The sequence below is a fragment of the Branchiostoma floridae genome, chromosome 1 (genome assembly GCF_000003815.2).
Source record: "Branchiostoma floridae strain S238N-H82 chromosome 1, Bfl_VNyyK, whole genome shotgun sequence".
NCBI classification, from domain to species: domain Eukaryota; kingdom Metazoa; phylum Chordata; class Leptocardii; order Amphioxiformes; family Branchiostomatidae; genus Branchiostoma; species Branchiostoma floridae.
This window is the reverse complement of record NC_049979.1, coordinates 19,983,302-20,004,891: the sequence shown is the minus strand read 5'-3', so window position 1 is coordinate 20,004,891 and position 21,590 is coordinate 19,983,302. Positions and strand designations below refer to the sequence as shown.

Here is a 21,590-nt window from a genome sequence, read left to right as displayed (position 1 = left end):
GGAGGCCGAAGTGTCGTGCCATACGTCTGTCAGCTGTCTGGTCACCTGTCTGAAGCCCCAAGTGTCGCGCCATTCGTCTGCCGGCTGTCTGGGGTTAATGACATAAAAACCTAGTAGCTTCCTAGTGCTTCACAACATCACGGCCGCTGTGTGAGACCTTTGTGCTTTGAGCGTCCTACCTTAGGCAGGTTAGTAGAGTCGTTGTTCACAGAGTGCCTTTATGTGTGTTTATACGTTTTGTACAAGTTATCAGTTCAGTGTTATGTCAATAATCAGTAACGTTAACTTTGAATTCTTTTGTGACCGTCGGAAGATAGAAAAACGCAGACGTAAGGCACGCTTGTGCATTTTCTAGTGCCATATTCATGTATTGACGTTAGTCTGTCTCGACCTAATTGTCATTTCACTTTCTTGGTTCCAGTATCTTATTGGTGCCATCAAGCCCGGATCAACTGCAAATGCATGTTCATGGTGGGACTTATCCTGGTGACCGGTGAGAGGTTGTCCGAAGCCATCTCCACGTCTTGCTGTACGGTGACGTCCAGAAAGATCGGTGCTCGTGTGTACACCCTACCAGCGGACCTGAAACTAAGTTAAGTTCTGTTTTGTCTTACGGGGTGTAAAACGGAAATATGTCTTAGATATGGGAAGGGGACTAATTTGTCATCGGCATGATAGGAAGTAATAGATAAATTGCGAGGTTGCTTTAATTGAACAATCTCTTGGTTGATGGTAAGGTGCGTGAGTGTGTTTTGTTGACATGCCGGGCGATGTTGCCGGTACGTATTAGATATTTTTGTTAATTGATGCTCCTTTTGCATTTCCGGCCGGCTTCAGTCCGTTTCTGTGTTGTCCAGGCCTGGTGTGTGGCTGGTTTGGTTTCTGTGAATGTTTCGATGGCCGGGATTGTATTCGGTCAGTTACTGTTAATTCTGTTCTTTACAAACAGGGTCTTCCCTGGTTCACCATCTGTTGTCATTTCTGTTTTATGTCATGGTCAGTGGTAGTCGGGAACCTAGACCATTACATAATCTGCCTCGTGTTGTTTTGTTGGGTCCCGAACCAAGAGAACGACACAGGCCAGAAAGGAAGACAGGTGGCTGAAGAGCCAATTCAATATTAGTAGTATATTTCTTTAGAAACACTATCGGCGTCGACACAGTTACAGAAACTGAATCAGCTATTCATTTGGGCTTGTATAACGTAGAAACAGACTGAAGAAATGTGTAACGTTACAAAAGTCAACATTGCTCTCGAAAATTAAACCAAAACAAATTTATAAACGGCATCATTACTTGGGATTTCATCAAAGCGCACTCAACACCCTGCCACCAAACGAGAGATCATGTTTCGCTATTTCTATGTTAAACCTAGAACTGAAATTATAATCACAAACCAAGTTAACTTCCTGTCATGCCCCATACGCGTAGTTAAGCTCTATCTATGAATTAGGTATAGTCTCTCATATTTCTGAGTCAAGTTTTAATTTTTGTCTCGTCTTTTCTTCCGATCGAGGATCATCGCACCACACCGTAGGAAGAAATGTCTGGACGTGGAAAGGATGGCAAGGACGAGCGATGGATGGAAGATGCCGAACGTTAACAGTCTTCCCACACAAATAGACAGGTACTGTACCGTTTTGTGTGAAAGCACACCGCTTTAGGACAACGTTTGGTATATATGTACATCAACGTTCTTTGCCAATGTATCACGGTTGGACTGTTTGTCTTGTGAAAAGGCTTGCCATAAACATTCTTGATCTGAATACCAGATAGTGTATAGTATAGTATAGTATAGTATAGTATAGTATAGTATAGTATAGTATAGTATAGTATAGTATAGTATAGTATAGTAGTAGTAGTAGTAGTATTCGGGGTCTCCGGTTTCTAGGTACTTGAGCAGCTGATGCATGTCTGTCTCTTTGACTTTTGCTGATTTGTTAGAAATGTCTAGACGTAGTATGCGAGGGACGGAGCTGGAGAATGGATGTGAAAGTCACCGGCGTACTGAAACTGCTTCGTGACAACATCCGGTGTGTCACCCAGCCAAGGGGGCACGAGTCCTCGAGACATAGACAAGGTAGTATATTCTATCGCAGTGTGTGTCCAGTTCCTTAGTACTTGCCTCTGGTACTTGCCAGTGGACAGGCGTTGAGCCATTTATTTGTGTTTGTTGCAGTAGTGGTGAGACAGCTGATGCTTGTGTTCTTCTACCGATTATACAGCAATGTCTGAACGTGCAAAGGGAATGGTGGGCAAGGGAAGAGCTACAGACACTGACTGTGCTAGACACAACATCCAGAGAGAGATCAGAGAGACAGTGGTCCTGGTGGAACGCGCATGGTGCCTCCGATTCTCATAGTGGGATTCGTTGGAAGTCATTTTCGTCAGCTTCTTGAGAACTGGATGTTTAGAGACAGTTCGTATGTCAGTCATCTCTAAAAGACCTGATGGAAATCAGTCTTTCACAGACATATGACAAGGTATGGCGCTGTTTTGTGTGAAATCAGGCTATCGGCCTATAGCTTTATGCATGCAGGTAGCATTGTACATATGTATATTGTTTGCACAGTATTGTCAGTCTGTATAAACCCACAATAGTAATTGTACCATGTGTGAAAGCAGATTGTTTTTAATTGTAGAACAGCAGTGTTTGTCAAAGAATGTTTTTACCCTTTGTGTTGGCACATTCAAGCTTACAGTTTCAATCAGTGACAGTTAGGTGTGTGAGCTCTGTTTCTTTTACTGATTTGGCAGAAATGTCTGGGCGTGCTAAAGGAGGAGAGTAGCTGGGAATGGAAGCACCAGGAGCTACCATCACTGAAGCTGCTTCGTGGCAACATCCAGTTCATCACCAGGCCAAGGACAGTCTTTCCAACAGTTACGTACGAGAAGGGTTTTATTTGTGCCATCAAGCCCTGGTCAAATGTTGACATGCCGAGTGATGTTGCTGATAAGACCTTCTGTAAATGAATACTCCTTTTGCACTCACGGCTTTAGTCCGTTTCTATGGTGTACAGGCCTATGTGTAGGTGGTTTGGTTTCTGTGACTGTTGATGGCCGACATTGTTTTCTACATTACTTAGATTCTGTTTTATGTCGTGGTCAGTGGTTGTCGGGAACCTAGACCATTACATAAGCTGCCTCGTGTCATTATCTTGGGTCCCGAACCAAGACAATGACACAGGCCAGAAAGGAAGACAGGTTGAAGGCACAATTCAATATTACATGTAGTAGTTTATTCCTCTAGAAACACTTCTTGGTATCGGCATTTACAGAAACAATGCAAACAGGAAGCAAAGTGTAAAGTTTTACAGCCGTCATATATATATATGTATATATGTTAGGTATAATAGTTACGCTTGCTTCAGTTAGGTACTGTTTTTTGTTCTCACTTAGCCTTTGTGTTTTGTGCATTTCACATGTATTATTGTTATTCAGTAGATGTCTATTAATTTGTGCTCATTGTGTAGAGGTTGTTTGTATCCTTTTAAATCAGTCATTTAGAAATGTCCCTACCTAAGACTTAGGCTGGCGCTGACACTAACACACACCAAGGAGCTTTTGATAAAGCTCCTTGCACACACACATACACTAACAGACTAACCTCACCAAACACACTAACATACTAATGCAACATATTCCATCGAACACTAACAATCAGCTCCATGCCTAAGCCTTAGACTGCAAAAAAAACTTTGTATGATTCTTCAAGTACAAAGGCTCCAAGCTTACCTCTATACGATGTACTGTCGATGTTAAGATTTACTGATTCTTGGCTCTGTTGGCCACTGTGTCCTACAGTAAGGGTAATTGTAGTTTTAGTGCTAGTACTGTATTGTGCGATTTTGAGATTTGTACAGATTTGTACGTACACTTTGAATTCATCTATTTTGTGAACAATCGATACTGAATAAACAGGCCTAGGTCGTAATCAAATGCGTAGTGTTTATTTTACACTAGAATTGAAAAGAAATGTTTTTTTTTTAGATTGGGCTCCATTCCTAAGACCCTTAACCCCATATGAAATGGTTGATTCTTCTTTCCCAAACCCTTCCATGTTTGCCCCTTATCCAAGAAACTTTAACATTATGTGAAATGGATGTTACCTTTTCATATTTCATGACCCATAACCGAGGACCTTTGGAAATTTAACCTTTTGGGTCCAAAACGATCCCTGACTTTGATGTCTTGATGCTGAAATTATATATACTTCATTGTTAAGAAATGCCAGTCTACCAGTTGTTGATAAAGTATTACCATGCCTTTTGAAACCCCTTAAAATGATATTCAATAAGCTTCAGACTGACAAACAACTGCTTGAACAACTTTTTTTTTCAGTAATACATTCATTTGTACTGGGTCATTTTTCTACAACTGTGTTATAGCCTAGTTCATCTAAGTCCACATTCGCACATACAGGAAACATCACTGCGATGTACACATTTAAAAATCTCTACACTAACTCCTTTCCTATGATATACATTGCGTTGCGGGTAACCATTCGATCATGATGTTGCTTGTACTTAGTAAAGGAAATGTTGTGTTTCCGGCTATACCAAACTGACTCAAGCAAGAACCTGCCAACACCTAGCCTAAGCCTGTATGACATATGATATGATGTTGAAAATGCCAGAGTCCTGATGCTTTTCAGTCTTACATAGTTTGTTTGTTGGGTCACTTTGGCCAAAACCTAAAAAAAGAAAGAAAATCTCTACCTACGGGTTCTAATTTCTCTAGGACCATAACACAACAATAATTTTCCTAAGCTCTACCAACTACAGAACACTACTACTAGTACTAGGCTGTCAAACAGATGATCCAAACAGCCACAGAGAAAATGTAGATATGTGCATACACCTACAGGGTAGCTTACTATAAAAGCTTTTCCCCCTCTTGTATCAATTGTACATTTTTATGATAGTTTCCTTGTAAATGATTTCTTATTCAAGCAGTAAAGGAGCCTGAATTTCTCTTTGATAGATAGATTTTGTTGCACTGTTTAACATTGAAGGATAGAAGTTCACTGTACAAACAGCAAATAATGAAATTCTTTGAAATGAAGACATCTTGAGAGGAATTGCTAAAAATCCATCATTTCTGCATACCTTTGTTGAATCCTTTTTTACTGTAGTTTACTAGTTTACACCCCTCATGTACCCACCCCAAAGACAGAGGACCACCCTACCTCTCTTTCCATAGGGTGCTCTGATAGGCTACAAGTTTCTAAATTCTCACTTACTACACATTAGTTGATATGGCCCAAGAGCCTGTTGCTGTCGCCATGTACATGTAAATGCCAGCAACAAACATCAAAATGACCTTTTTCTACTTCTGCAACATTTTAGCAAATTGCAACTTTGTCTATGAATACTTCAGAGTATACAAATCAATGTAAACAATTAGAAGCACAAGAAAAGCTAAGGCACAGTGGTCGACCCTGATAACAACATGGTCCTCATCATATACAGACATGTACATGTATCAGTGAAAATGTTCACATGTCTATGCATATACATATATATATATATACACTTGACACACAAACCACCACAATTTCTATCCAGCATACTTCTTCAAATCAGTGAATAGCATAAGAATGCAATGTTTTTGCAATGACCATTCTCCTTAGCTGAGCTAAATCTGTGTCTCCTATCACATTCACATCGACTTTGTCACCTTGTCCATTGCACTTTAAAAAAGTATGATGATTCAAAGCTCAACTACAAATTGCTTGTTATTTAGAAAAAAATGCTTTCTGCTTTTAGTGCAAAATCGATCTAGAAATGTGCATCCAAAATCATAACCTTGGTCCCTGTCAAGTAAATCATCAATGTTTCAAAAGTAATATCAGCAACATCTTACATAATGAAAATGTTAAATTGATAACTAACTTTTTTACACTTATCCATGGCACAGCTGTGGATTTTATGGCCAATTGAAATGATGTATAATTAGCAAAACGTATGTATAGATACAGACTGATCTGTTTTGATGAAAGGAAAAAAAGAGTTGTCACTATCTATACATACACATGTGTATAATGTAGAAGAGTTTTATCCAGGGCAAATTTTGGATATGGGTACAAAATGTCACTGCTAAGAAAATGGACCCTTAAACCTGTCGAAAACCATTGTTAACCTCAAACAGTAATTGTAACATCAACAGAAAGTGTACAGGTAACTTGTGAGACACATCTGTCCTTAAGTGTGAGGATGATGCGACTTGTTCTGTGGGTCCAGACTGGGGTCTCCTGTCTGGTCCATGGCTTCTTCCTCAGCCTCATCATCCAGACTACGTTTTCTACCACCTGGGGAGGAACAACCAATAACGGAAAACTGTCAACTAAGCTGTCAAACAAATCATCCAAACATCCACAGAGCAAATGTGTAAGGTCTTAGGAAGGAAAACACTTAAAGTTTCTTTTTATATTTTATGTGGTAGCCATGTTCACTTTCCACATAGCTATCTATCTACTCATTTAACAATCTCTCATTCATGCACATTTGCATTGAAATGTCTGGAAATTTAAGATACATGTTTCCATATCTGTTCGAAGTTAATGGAAAAATCACTATGTAACAATGGACTGTGTGCTACCATAGAGACGTGTTACCATGGCATTGTGTGTTACCATGGAGATAAGCATTACCAAGGGAACAAGTGTTACCATGGAGACACATGTTACCATGGAGAAGTGTATTACCATGGAGATGTGTGTTGTTCTGTCCCCAGCAGGTCCCAGGTCTGACGGTGAGTCTGGCCATGTAGATAGGTTCATACTCCATCAGCTGGTTAGCGAAGCCCTCGTTAGGCTGGATACAGAATCTCCTCTGTTGTACGTGGTGGAACGCAGCTCTGACATCATATAACAGGTATATACAGTTATTCTGCTCTAGGGCAGTATAAATGTTTACCAACACAAGAACCCAGATATTGTATTACTATACATAGACATGTTTAGTATAAATACATTTACAACCAAAGAACCATTCTTTTTTTCATTTCAACTTTTACCACTTAGTACATACTACATAATTGGGAAGAAAAGTTTGAGCAAAAGTTTCATTAAAAAAAGACATATCTAATGCTTCTTTTCCTATAACTACATTCTTGCAAAACTTTGAATGATGAACCGATGAGGCATTAAGAAATGAATTTGTCTTCTAGTCCAGAAAGAAATCTCAACAGAACAGTTAAACAAAGCAAGATTGAGCACAATGTCAATTTGATCTCTTGTTACATCTTTGGAAAGTATGAAATAAGACTCACCTGTAAGTCATCCCATAAGTCTCCATTATGTACGCTATCACCAGAGCAGCACTGTGAAAACATGAAGCAATACAAGACATCAACAACTTGTTGGGGAAAAACAAACTAAAAACAGCTTATTTGTTCTTAGAACCTAATGACACAGAGCATTGCATATTTATTGTGAGAACCTTGCAAATGACAGATCCAGCTGGAGATACACACTGTCCAGGCAGCTGATATCAGGAGAAGCTAGACTTATACACAGTGAAGAAGAAACACGGATACAGAGAAAAGAACTTTCAACAGACCTCAGGTAGTTTACAGATGTGCCACTCTTATATAGAACTGTTTACCCATAGCCACAGCTAAGCTACAGGGCGGCTATTAAAGAGGATTTTACCATGGCTAATTAGATAACTGACCAAAGGAGGCCATATATAGTACCTATTTCAGTACAGTGATCATACATACCTTCTGGATATCCCCCCATTGCCATGTACCAAGACTTTTCCTGCAAGAAACAAGAAGCAAAAATAGCTGTACAGAGAATCATTGGCTTCTAATCTAACTAATAGGACACAAGGAAACACACAAAGCAAACTGTAGCATTATAGACTTCATTCTATCTTCTCCCTACCTCCAGTTTGCAGACACTGATCCATGAATTCTTTAACCTGTTTTTATTTTGGGGAAGGAGAGATAAAAATGTTGTTATGCCAGTTTGATTTAGATCCAATTCATTTACTTATACATTCATAAATATTCAATACTGGCCAATGCATGGTGTACAATGTCATACATGTACACTTCTATGCAACACCTCCATGGTGAGCTATATGATTTTCCTTTTCTTGCACAACAATTTTATCTTTATGGTTTGTAGCAATGAGCCTCTAACTAAGAGCAATAACACGTTATTGCTATGAAAAAGCATTATCCTTAGTCTCTTTGTCAACCTCAACATCCGAACCAAATACATGAGTAGCACCTTAGGAAAGTGTTGAATTATATTTTCTGTAGTTTTGTCAGCAACATCTAGAACCAAGTATCTGGAAGACAGAACAAGAAAAATTACAATCATAATGATCATCATTTTGTGATTTATTCATAATTTGTGAAAAATTATGACAGTTATCCTTCTACTGAAACCCATTTACCATGATAACCTTTACTGTCCAATAAAATCATTGCTTTTTTCTATATTTCTTTACAACTATGATGTCTGGAGTACAATCAAAGGTCAAAGACTCAATATTCAATGGAGGGGATGTAGTAAGGGCTGTTATCTTCAAACTAGCAAAGAAGAAAAATTCAATCAATTACTAGTAATTAGGAAATACATGTAGCAATTAAAACGAAGAGTGAGAGGGTTAAAATGTCCCCTCTTTTCAACAGCACATTCCTTATAACTCACCTGAAATGATCTGAAAAGTTTGGTTTGATGATTTTGGCCTCCAGGGTATCTCTAACACACACAACATGGGTGATGCCCAAATCCAACAGGTTGGAAAGCTGTAGGGGAAACATGGATTTTACACAGTCTGGTAAATTTGGGTAAGTATGTGTAAGTAGCTTGGACAGAGATGTACAAGATAAAATGGAAATCATACAACATCTGCATAATCAATGAGGAAATCATTATCGCTGTGGCTATTGACACACTCAGTGTGCCAATAGCCAAACAGGCTATTGACACACCGAGATGCCTGTCAGCCAATCAGAGCTTGTAACATGCCTTTCCGGCAATATTTTACACAAGCAATAGTTGATTAGACATGCATTAGACATTGTTCGGAGGATTAGAGTCTTCAACTTTAGTAAATTAGACATTGGAATGAACGGACGTATTCAAGTTATGCCCTACATTTGGATACCTGTTAATACAGCCTTCATCGTGTATGTTTGGCCTAGCGTAATGGTGAAGAGCGTTGACCCGGGAATTCATGATAACAGCTCCGACCCGGTTCGAGTCCACGCCGGAGTTTTTTTAATTTTTTTTTTCAATTTTTCTTGTCCCTTTTTAAACATCCATTTGATATAAGAATATTTTATATATAAACAATTTTCAAGTTTCTGTTAACATCATAAACCAAAAATAACACTGACCACAAAACATGTCACAATTTTCGGCCGTGTGGATCCGGCGCTATCGGCAGCGACTCGGAAGAATATTTCTTTCACATTAAAAATAATGGAGGTAAAACAACAACTATAACTTCGCTTCCTTAGTGATATACGTTTTGAGGCCGCAAATTCTCCAATACGGCAGGAATTCGTCTTTAAACACAGCTGAAAACGTGTTCCTAACCGATCCAACATGGCTGCCTTGATCACATGCGGTGACAGTAAAACTAGCACCCTATATGATAGCAGATTCCGATGTTTAAAATTGTGCCGTAAACATGTGAAAAAGATCGTATTTTGGGTTGATAATGGACACAGGATGCCATTTGTATTTTTCAGAGTGTTGATTGTCAAATATAATCGTAAGATTTCCTCTTTTTAGTGGTTTCTAGCACTGGGTGTGTCAATAGCCTAAACAGGCTATCGCCACACTGAGTGTGTCAATAGCCTCGCTCAATCATTATATCAATAACATTATATCTTTTGGGTGCACTATGGTATGGATGTTTTGGCCCCTAGCAGTTAACTTTGAAATTGCATTTACATTTTTTTTTAAATCCTTCAATGAGTTACAAGGTTGAACTGTTACAGTCACACACGACTATCAGTTACACAAGTGCTATATTGTATCGTCAACATTGGAGACTGAACCTTGCAAATTTCTTTAATGCCTTCAGAAGATGAACAATGGTGATATCTATTTCTTCATTACCTTTTATCAAAAGTAACAACATCATCCAATATCCAATATCCAATATAAAGTATTCTTACAATCGTACTGGTAGAAAATGAAAAAATAATCTAACATTGCATATTATATAGCTTACATTTCTCTTTGTAGCTACAGAGTATGGCCCCAGGAACACATTGGGAAGAATTTCCTGTGGACAAAAAACATGTTTTCAGTCTCTTTCAAATATATTGAATGGAACAAAAAGTGAAATGGGTAAAATAAAACCTTTGACTACAGTGCACAGTAATCAACTTAAGTTGTTTCAAATGGTAACGTTATGTTTGGTAACGTTGGTAATAAAAGATCTGATAAATCAAGGAGCCTGATAAAAGCTCCTGGGATAAATACATCTTATATTTTTATTTTTGCACGCACCTGCATACTTCTTCTCATGGTGTAGCTCCAGTCCTGAGCATTGGAAAATAACAACATGTACTGTTACGTCATATATTCGGCATTTATATATGCCAAAATGGCAAATTTAGTCATCCAAAACACCTCTATCCAAAATCACACACAAGAACTTGGAGCTGAAGATGGGGAGGGGGGCATTTCATCAACAACAAATGTATTCGTTCCCATCACCTACCCTGGTATCATCCTCGCTATTTGGGACTTCTGGAAACTCCAATGATGTGACGATTCCATCCATGGTTAACCCATTGTTCTGCCAGGTGTAATAATGACGATAATTACACGTTTCTTATGCAGGAAGATCCAACTTCTGCATTTCTGTGCGTAAAGGTTAAAGGTCACCGATCGTGCCTGATAACCCCATCACTGTTAGCATAGCCGGGTAAAATATAACCGCTTGTCGACCTTTGCAGAGCATTAGTGAGCATTAGCACTCGAGAGCATTAGTGGCTTTAATGGTAATGGTCATCAAAAAAAAACGAACCCCTTCTCAATGAACACTGCAAAGGATAAATGCAAATAGGACGAAATTATATGATTTGTGAATGTTCAGGCAAAGTTACCCAAACAATAGTTTATCATCTCTTGCCTTAATTTGAATCACGCCTAATGCGTTAGCGACATCTTCTGCGTCCTTTAATCAATATTGACGATGATAAAATGACTAAAATCCTAACTGATATTGTTTTTGCTATGACCAAACGGCCCAATATGAGAATTTCAGTCTCCGCCACAACTGACTCAGGTCTGTTGCAAACTTCTTTTCTCCGGATCCGCCTCTCTTCTACATTGCGTCTCAGTCTAGCTTTCTGATATCAGCCGCATGAACGATTATGTCATGAAAATGCAAATATTCTATTGAAATGTAAAACTGGGTTTATCTATTTTCAATGTTGAAAATCACATTATCAGTGGCCGGCGGGTTCTTTTGCCACAAAAGCCAAACAATTGAAAGGTAGAGGAAAGGTGTAGTATCTACTTTGGTCCCTAGTTGGCGCTGCTGTCTGACTACACCCGTGTACGTACAGCTATCACCTTGCTAAAATCATATTATAAGGGAAAGAACTGTATTCGCAATTGAACGTTACATCTATCGTTGCAGGATTGAGGGGAGGATTGAATTGAGAACAAATATCTTCATCTGGAATATTTCTTTAGGAATATTTCATCTCGATGGAACATTTTGACGATATATAAGTAACAGGGCCATTGAAGATGAAGTCATATATCTAAAGAAACGTTCTGCTTGGAACTAAGTCTTCTAGGGTCAATGACGAACAAGCATGCGTTACTTGCTATAAAGTTTGAAGAAGGGGGAAATGTTTCACAAATACCTACATAGTGTTGGCTGTGTGCGACCTGCGACACATGTCATACAGCACGTACAACAAGGCTACAGTGTCGAGGCCGAAGTTCGGAAAGTAAAATAGATCACCCGGCGCAATGTATTTCAATGGGCAACTTTGCTATTGACAAATTTTCTATTTTCAAACGATCATATCCACATTGCTTCCAATATCTCTCAACAAATGGGGTCGTGGTTTGAAAGCTCTTTATGTCATGTATGTCGGAGGACGGGTTTGAAATATCAGTCTCATTATTTCGTCCGTTACATGTTTGGTACCTTCAAAGAGGAATTCGAAGAATATCAGGTCAGAGACCTGTGTGAATTTTCCATAGTCTATGTAATTGCTAATACATGTATGTAATTTTAATTGATGATTAAGGTTCATCTGGAAGTATACCTGTATACGTACATTCGGCAAAAAAAGGTTAACAATATTTCGGTCCCCGTCCGAATCCTGTTAAAGGTTTTATGATAAACCTCATTGGTTAAAGTAGATGTGAAGGAAAACATGTTCTTTACAAACTTGCTAAATATATACACAAAGAACATACAAACAAACAAACTCTGGTCCAATGGGTTGTTTAGACAAATAACTTCTTTCATGTGTACGCAGTATTCAAACAAGAGTAATACTATTGGATGATGTCAGTAGTAGATCTATGGTAGTCATCTAGCGTCATGAGCATTCTGAGAAATACACGTTTCCTATACACGAAACCATAAGTTTTCGGAAAAGTGAGCAATTTAAGAAAAATAATCTACACAAACATTGCTGCTTCAGTCGCTCTTAGTACCAGTTTCTAAACTTCTTGTTTTTGTCTATCGTCGTTTGTCTCTCATGTACCCAAAGTTGACTTCAATCGGCGTCCGTGGTATCCATGGCGATGACAATTTGCACACATGTATGCAACCGCTTCAACGGTCAGCAAACGTTTAGCTGTAAAGACGCAACCAAGCAGACTGGCAGGAAAATACAGGTCAAGCAGCGGTCATGATGACGGAAACCTGTAGGAATGTATACTGTTTTTCCGACAGCAATGTGTGTATATACATATATACAATTCCCTCAAATCACAGTACTCTTTCCAGATATGTTTACGTCTTTATTTGACGTTCTTCGTCAACTATAAAACTGCCCACCGTGGAGCTCCCTCACTCTTGTTCCCAGGTGTAACGTTACAGGTGGTAGCTGTGCCTGTCAGAGTGGAAAATTTCTCTTGCCATACCGCTAGAGGAGGAAATTGAAATAACCCAAGTGTGCAAGTGTATGCAATGTATTGTAAGCGATATAACCGGTCACATAACATGCAACCCTTCAAAAGGTAGCTATTGTTCCCTGTAAATTTTGTTTCAAATATCTAAGAATTACAGAACAAGTAACGTTACACATCACCACCAAAGAAACGGTTCTGTTTGTAGCCACACTGTTAAACCTACGTGGAAAGCAAGGATAAACGTAACCAAAACATAAATAATACGGTATGCTGACTATGACAATGTATGATGACGCAAACATACTACACAGTTTATACTACTATTACTAGTACGGTTGACTTTGACGAACATAAAAGGTAGATACCTGGTATTATAAACGTCACGTTATACATTTTCCAAGACCACCATTAGCATTGGGTCATATATATCTGAAAAGGGTAAAAGCAATTACATTATACATTTTGATAGAACTAGAACAATTGCTTTGGAAGGACACTTTATTTGAGGGATTTGAAAGCTGTAATGTAACTTCCAGTCCATCATCCCCATAAGACCTTGCAGGTTTTCAGAACTCTTTGTTATTTCCTTTAGACGAGGTGTGAAGCAAAGATATGCGATTAAGATGGTAGAAACCTCCCAAATCTTGACCCCCCAAATAACTCAATGCACACACATTCGGCAAAACACATATGTTCAGGGAATGTAGTACATCGTGACATGACGTCACATGACGTCACTTTTTTAGTGATACAAATCGCACACATCAAGACAATGTGATTCATAAAGTTTGCTTTGTTTGTTCTTTGCCACCTTCGAGCGCAGCCAAACGTATGAACAAGAGAAGCAAAACTTACCTGGAGTAAATAGTTTTTTGAAAATACATGACATACAAATCAGTAAAACCTATTTTAAGAAATACTTTAAGTGCCTTGTATTAATTTGGTACCATACGAGTTCTCCTTATATCAAATCCGCAAATGGGACAGTCCTCGGTTTGATGCGGTTGCAACGCGGCGCTTGTGCTCCTAAAGGGCCTGCATGAGGTATTGAGAGATATTTGAAACTTTTTGCGGCGTATTTTTTTCTGAATTATAAATATTTGAAAAATCGGTGTATGGGCAATCTGAAAGCCTATCGTGAAGGCATGGAACAAAAACTTACTAGTACAAATGTAATTACTCGCGTGTAGGTTTTCTTTCACCTCATTCATGTAACTCAACAAACAATGGGTGCAACTTCAAAGTACTCTTAAGTTGCCAGATCGCATTGCTATGAAAGTTGCAATGTTAAAAAGTATCAAAAATATAGTTTGAAGGAAATGACGGGCACGCATAAAATAGCTGTGAGCATCCATGCATTGCAGTGTTATCATTTTAAATGCAAACCGGTGGCGCCCATTACTCCATTCACAGCCTCGCATGAATGAACTCTCGGATTTCAAACCGTGTGTGAAGTGAGTGAGGCCGCGCGCAGTGTTGTACCGTACGGACTACGGCCTGGGGTTTTGCCACGGATTTACACGATTCCAATGGATATACAACGGACACAACATTGAAGATGACTTGAGTCACAAGCACAAGAGTGGATATTTCGCCATGGCGAACGTGAAAGTGGCCATCCGAGTCCGACCGCTGAGTAAGCGGTGAGTGCATGCAGGCCCGGCGGCGCGGGTCGGCCCCATGTCGGTAGCCCGAGCCCGGTGGCTCCGGTCAACAGGCATATGTGGCCGCCTGTCGCCGCTGGCATGCATTGGTTTGCTTTTTGTTTGCCTATAGGTGTGAACTCGTAGGGTAAAGTCTATATTTTACCTCACAAACGTACTCAAGTTTTATAGAAGCACCAAAATGACGGAAGTTTCTGACAGCCTGTTGCATGTCGCGTTTGATTGATGATTGAAACAGACGATAGAAAGCCTCCATTGCCTGCCTCTCAAATTCACAAGTTTTGAATTGCGTCCTCGTACTCGGATTTTCCCCCGTTTGTTTGCTCTTTAGATTCTGACCAGGATGGTGCAAAGAAATTGTCTCTCTTGAATCCGAAACGCCCACAGAAAAGACAGTTCACAGGACGGTAACAAGTAGTTTGGGGGAGTGAGTGGAGGGAAACTGTCGTCCTTTTCTGTCAGGACGGCCAACTCTGGCCAAAAATCCCTCCGGGCCAAGTTCACTTGGCGTTGCCTAACTTCTCGTTTACATGGCTCACTAGACAATGTTTATACAAAAAAAGCCTGGTACTATTTCCACGTTCAAGAAAATTAATAATAAATAAATTACTATTGGAGAGAAGGTACGGTATGACTTGTTTTTATAATTTGAGCTAGGCAATAATCTCCAAGCAGATGTTGAGTGGTATATTTTCACGTTTTTCATATTCTTTGCACTGTACAGCACCAATTCACAAAGAAACGAAAACATGAATGACAATCTTATATTCTTGAAAATGCTGTGATTGTAACTAGAATATGTTGTTGTTTTTTGCAAAGTTTGCAACTGGTTTCATGAAAACGTGGAAAAAAGTAAACAACAACAACAACGACTTTTGGGTCTGTCTCTACCATAGTGCCAAAGTTGTGAATGACCGCTGTCATTCCAAGAAGGCAAGTCTTCAATGCAGAGACGCTCTAAGTAGAGAGCAAAGTCATCCTTTATGAGAAAATAATGCAGGTAAAGAGGGTATTAATGGCACACAAAGGGGGAAGGTCAGAGAACACCTTTGCTTTCTTTGGCTCATATACCGTGTTTTACCCAGGTAACACGCTCCACAATGGTTGTCGTCATCAGATTAACTACACAGGTCCAAGGTCAGCTTTAGGGAAGGCTGTGGTGTATTATCTTTTATCCATAAGTGTATTAACATATTTTCTTTCATCTTTTGTAGGGAACTCGATGCCAAGGCACAGTTTATTATACAGATCAACGAAAACACAACGTCAGTTACCAACATCAAGGTATGGCTTGATTACGAGAATTAAGCACTTAGCAAGCACCCACAGAAGAAAGTGTGGACTTTGTGCTTTATTGTTTTTGGAAGGGGCGTGAGCTCGCATGCCAGCCAAACCTAGGGCATGTGTACATATGTATGGGTAGGTCTATAAAAACTCAGCATTTGCATGTGGATGCATGCTCCCCTTTGTAGCCCAAAGTGGAGACTGTGTGGAAAATGCACGACTTTTCTGCTCCATCAGCCCAAGAAGTGGAAAGCCCCCCTCATTTGAATCTCAATGCAAAGTGGTTGACAAAAATACCCCTATCTTGGACCTAGGACGTCTTAAGAAACACTACGGAACTGAGACGGCCATACACAACACGTATTATAATATATACACGTGCTGGTGCCAGTTCTTGTTTATACTTATAAAAAAAGACGTTATACTTTTTCGTAGTTTGCCAGAATCCAGTATTTATAGCATATTTACAATATTAGTGCTTATAACCTGCTCCAGTTCATAAGTTGTACGCCACCCTTTAGGTTTAAGGCTTCCTGGGTGGCTTAAAGAAAGTACAACACCACGGGGTGCAGGTCGTGTTTACATTTGTACCACCTTTTGTCCCCCCTTTCTCCTTCAGCTGGATGGCACCCAGGAAGGCTACGGAGACACGCGGGAAAGGCTGAAACATTTTGTTTTCGACTATTCCTACTGGTCTGTGGACCAGAACTCACCAGACTATTCTGCACAGGAACAGGTAGGTTCCCAACGTGGATAGAATATCAACTGTTGTTGTGAAATGTGAATACACAACAAATGCATGGAAGTCTACACTAATAACAAAATCTTCTGACACACATGATACAAACTCTTTCCAACTTTGCTAACTGCAAGAAAACAGATTTAGTTTTACTCGAAACTATTCCGCAAAGGAACAGGTAGGTTCCCAACGTGGATTGAATATCAACTGTTGTTGTGAATATAAGCACAACAAACGCATGGAAGTCTACACTAACAATAACAAAATCTTCTGACTCACATGATTCCAACTCTTTCCAACTTTATTAAGTGCAAGAAAATAGATTCAGTTTTACTGGTAACTTTCTTCTGAACTGCCAAACGAACCCATGCTGGTTCAAACGGAAACTCTACCCCTGCCAAAAATGTACTGGAAATTTACGCTTGGCATCCTTTGAATATACTAACCCAGAGGAGTTAAGTTGTAACTCACCGGACTATGTCCATTCATTAGTTTGCCCCCAATTCCTGTGCAGAATTATCTCGTTAGATGCCGATTAATTTTGTACAAAGCTTGGAGAAACAGTTTATTGTGTCTGGTAATGTTCTAAAATAAGACCTAACTGTTTAGCTGTAATCTAGACTTTGGAGGGTGGTCCTCTATAACGTAGAGTTCCTTTATAAGTATCCATGTAGGTTTTGGAGTTGAAGGGTCTCATGTCTTGACATGTCTGTTCTTTTATTGAGTCATTCATCATACGAAATGGCCTGAATTATGAATTCATCAACCAATTCTTGAAAAAGGGTTATTATTTACATATATGCAAGAGCAATTCACACCATGTTATTGTAGTATTTACAATTTCCGTTTGCTTTGTTCCGTATGGCCACGACTGCCCTTAAAAGGGACACTCGCTCTATATTAGGCCTGGTCAATTTGTTGACAGGTCAGTCTGTGGAGAAGATAAGCTGTCCTCAGCTGTAATAAATGTTGTGTTAATGGTTAGCAAAGAGTAGTGATGACACTACAAATGAGTGTGCTGAGCTATGTTAGTTGGAGTTGGTTGACCTGAGCATTGCCCTATACACCAGTGAGTTGATAGCTAGCAACAACCCTGTTCTATGTTGCTCGGATACTGCAGTGAATTCAAATACCAGTAGCCGCACACTTAATGAGGACAGCTTCATTCTTTGCACAGCGTCCCCTTCTGGTTTGCAAACCCTGAACCGCACAGCATCCTCAGCTGTTAGCACATGTAAAAGTCTCTGTGTTACAAGCTTCACATATTATTTTAATTATTCCCCATGTTTGGAAGTGCCTGGCAGCAGTAGGCATGACCCCTGGTTTGTGTTAATTGTACTTTTGCTTATTCAACACATGTTGGCGCTCATTTACTTTCCTTATCTGATGAACTGGCCTATTCCAAAGTACTTACTGTCAAATGTCTGCTTTCCTACCTATTTAACACTAATCCTCAGGAAGCTTTACCTTAAGCTTGTATAACAGTAGTTGAACTTCTTTTGACCACTGGTTACTTTTTCTATAGCTGTCTCGCTGAACCTGTAGCTAGGCAAGTCAGCAGAAGTTTGACTAGCATTTTTTTAATTATATGTAAACATGTTCTGACCAGGTTGAGTTTCCTTACATTACCATTTCATTCACAGAATGGTTTTGTTATCTAAGATTGTTATTGACAGTTAGGCTGTAGATAACGTTCAACTATCAGACAAATGACGATGGCTTATTTCGATTCAATGCAAAAGAGAATTTTAAAATTTGATGGGGAGTGTGCTTTGCTACCCCCAACCATATGACCTTTCATTCACAGTTTGCCCTGAATACCACACAGTTTCATACTATTCTTTTGAAAATGAAAGGTCAGGTAAGGTACTGAATGTCAGATGTACTAGATGTTGGATAATCATCTTATCTTCAAGTTTGAACAGGTGACCTACATTTTGTAGAATCAAATTTTCTACTTTCTTTAGTTCAGATTGTGTCAAGGTGTTGATTGCCATTATCTTCAAGGACAACATGCCAATAGACATGATTGTTTGTACGGCTTAGCTACATGTTTGTGTTTTATGCCATCTTAGTGTCTGGCACTGTCAGCAAAAGTCAGGTAAAAGTATTCTTGATTTAATTATGTCCTGAGGATGTGTACTAGGCGGGGGGTGCCAAAAGCAGTTGTATAGCTCTTTGCAAAACTTACTAACAAATGAATTCTTCTTCCTATAAAGGTCTAAGTGAATTCAGTGATACTTTCCTCAAATCAAGTGGTACCAGTTATAAATTATTATAATCACATTATTACTTCCAACCTCTTTACCATCTTTTAAATGGTCCTTTCCTAGGTAAATATAGATCAAAACTAGACAAATTGCTGGCACAAATAGCCAGGCAGATGACCATCCCTCCAAATTAAATATTTCCTAACTCTGTTATCATTGCACCCCTCCCAGTCACATGTATAGGTGCTTAATACCAGGTACCTCTGTTTACACAAGGATTTGCAAACAGGATAAGACAAATATTTTTTGGCATTCCATTTGTACTCACTGCTGTAAGAAGAACATATTGACTCTAAAATAGAAAGAAAAAGATAAATAAAAGATAAGCAGCAGTATTTTCTGAATACCACGTAGCAAAACAAGACATCTGTGGCTATATTTTTTTGCAGTTGCATTGAAGCATTCGGTTGGCAATGTTTATTCTGACGTTTTACCTGAGGTTACGAGACATTTTGTGGATACAGACAAAAGCTTGTGAGATCATCTGTCCCAGTCTAAGTATATCCCTAGGCAAGGGGACATGAGAGCACAAAGGGGCTGAGATGTCTTGTCTCCCAGGCCATTCAGTTCATTTGCCATCTGGTTGCCAACATTGTCAAATTGAAGTGATAGTTGTTACATTTGCTAAATTCGTTGAGGTTTTTAGTACAGCCAAGGCCAAAGTAACTTGGTAGAAGTAGCATTCAGTACCTTTACCTGTTCTTTCTTACTTACACACTGACTACTTACCAGCTGAAAAAGGCCATAAGTCTCAAATTAGTCTTGATGACTTAGCAATGAATAAATGTACTGGAAAAAACAACATCCTTGTTTGTAAGGTAAACAGTAGCATTCATTTAGCAACGTCTTGTTGTGGTAATGGATGCTTATTTCTAGCTTCACAGTTAAGTGTGACGAAAAGGAAAACAGGTATATCAAATGTCTATTTGTAGTTTTTTCTTTTAGCTTTTATCCCCAGATCTCTCCATTTGTTAAGTCATGTTGTTATCTGATGATCTGTGAGACAGTGTCCATCCTCGAAGAAAAAAAGCACAACAGTTTACTTTGAGATTCAAACCGATGCCTTCCTTTCTTCTTACACAGATGACATGGTAGTTTGCCAACGGCTTGACTTTTACAGTTTGTTGAGACAAAACAAAACATCTGCTTGTTATTCAAGGCAGCTATTTTGTGTAATAGTCCACATCTCTTCTTCTGTGGGAAGGTTCGTTCCCCCCCTCTCCAGTAAGGAATTCTGAGTTGGTTTATTGGAGTTGGAAATGTCGACCTAGGTCACTACCTTCTCTAGCGTCAGCAAACCATGTTGTCTGACCTAGCCCAGTATGATAATGTTAAACCTTACCATGTGCTTCCATTAGGGACCGTACGGCATTTAGCGAGGGGGGAGGGCCGGTCGCCAGGGGGGGGAGGGCCAAGCAAAAAAATATTTTGCCAGGGGGAGGGCCTAGCAAAAATTTTTTTACTTGGGGGGAGGGCCAAGCAAAAATACTGTAAATTCAGTTGTTTCCCAGGGTCTATATTTTATGGAAAGGAGGGAATAAAGATTTTTTTGTGGTGTTTTCAGTTCAGGGTTGCAACAATTATGTAGCACCATAGTAATACAATGGAAAAGGTATATATTTTGTGGTAGAAAAGTTACTGTGAAAGTGAAACGTTTCAAGATCTACAGTTTTCGGGTACCCTTGCCCTGCATGGTACCCTTGCCATGCTGCCTGTGACATCTGAACTTGTGTAAACACTGTGACCTCTTCCATCAAATACTAGCACCTTGGACCTGTGAAATTCCCTGGTGGTTATGTGAGAGTTGACCCATGAACTACTGGCCTTCCCTTCTATGCCAGGGTTTGACCCCTCAACATCTAGACATGGAATTGTGATCTTGTAAAGTCTGTCTGGTAGAAAAACAACAAACAATATGTGATGGTATAACAAGGACTCGCTAAGTTCCCACCAAACTGCCTAAAAATAAAAAGAGAGTCATCATCATAAAAATAGCATAACAGGTCTGATGCCTATAGGCTTTGCTTTGTCAATCGATCACCTTTTAAGGCTGCAATATTTTATTACATTCAGAATTAATATTGGAAATTTTCACATGTTCAAATCAGATGCATGTTATACAACAAGGTCATCTCCTAGACAGAAAATTGGCCTTTAATCCCCTTAATCCACTTGTCTATACCTGTGTTGCTGATCCAGTTTACCTGTCAGGATTTGGATAATAAAGAGGTTAAGTGATGCCCCTGTCTCTGGGGAACAGTGGTGTCTGTGCTTTCTGTGATTTAGTTACCTTTGTGTATTCCATCTAGGTGCATTGTTTGTTTTATCTTGAGATGTATCAAATATAGTTTAGCTTAATGTGCAATGTTTATTGTTTAAAGCAGTAGGGAAGGATGCCAGGTGACCTTAGTTTCACCCTTTGTTCAGACATACAGGAATATAGCCTGGGGTATGTTTATGGGCTGGAGTAATGATGCTCTTAAGGGTGCCCACTCTTCATATGGCCTAATCACGGGAACCATTGTTGGAGTAAGATTAGGTGATGAA

At 39.3% G+C, this 21,590-nt stretch overlaps 2 protein-coding genes and 1 long non-coding RNA gene across 3 annotated transcripts in view; 2 read left to right on the top strand and 1 right to left on the bottom strand.

Annotated features, from left to right (window-relative positions):
• Nucleotides 1-2,313, top strand: LOC118428149. Its single transcript, XR_004832613.1, has 4 exons — nt 1-188; nt 422-1,626; nt 1,944-2,079; nt 2,225-2,313. It is a non-coding gene; the product is annotated as an uncharacterized LOC118428149 (long non-coding RNA).
• Nucleotides 2,314-4,316: 2,003 nt separating this feature from the next.
• Nucleotides 4,317-10,881, bottom strand: LOC118427976 (serine/threonine/tyrosine-interacting protein A-like). Its single transcript, XM_035837945.1, has 10 exons — nt 10,700-10,881; nt 10,486-10,518; nt 10,205-10,258; nt 8,668-8,765; nt 8,242-8,302; nt 7,891-7,927; nt 7,725-7,764; nt 7,272-7,322; nt 6,706-6,857; nt 4,317-6,309 (listed from the first exon to the last, which is right to left on the bottom strand). Exons 1-10 carry the CDS (start codon nt 10,760-10,762, stop codon nt 6,203-6,205), a joined length of 696 nt encoding a protein of 231 aa, XP_035693838.1. The 5' UTR covers nt 10,763-10,881; the 3' UTR covers nt 4,317-6,202.
• Nucleotides 10,882-14,511: 3,630 nt separating this feature from the next.
• Nucleotides 14,512-21,590, top strand: part of LOC118427547 (microtubule-associated protein futsch-like) — a gene marked incomplete in the record, with an annotated part of 94,204 nt that continues 87,125 nt past the window's right edge. Inside the window, 3 exon segments of the mRNA XM_035837387.1 lie at nt 14,512-14,729; nt 15,965-16,034; nt 16,654-16,770. Coding sequence (XP_035693280.1) covers nt 14,683-14,729; nt 15,965-16,034; nt 16,654-16,770 — 234 coding nt within the window.

Bases quoted from the DNA above. Each gene is read 5' to 3' on its own strand.
- LOC118427976 (XM_035837945.1), bottom strand. From the start codon at position 10,762: ATGGATGGAATCGTCACATCATTGGAGTTTCCAGAAGTCCCAAATAGC. The intron at 7,323-7,724 runs GTATGTATGATC...ATGTTTTCACAG, and splicing joins AATGGGGGGATATCCAGAAG to TGCTGCTCTGGTGATAGCGT. The intron at 6,310-6,705 runs GTAATACACTTC...GTTCCTCCCCAG, and splicing joins GAACAACACACATCTCCATG to GTGGTAGAAAACGTAGTCTG.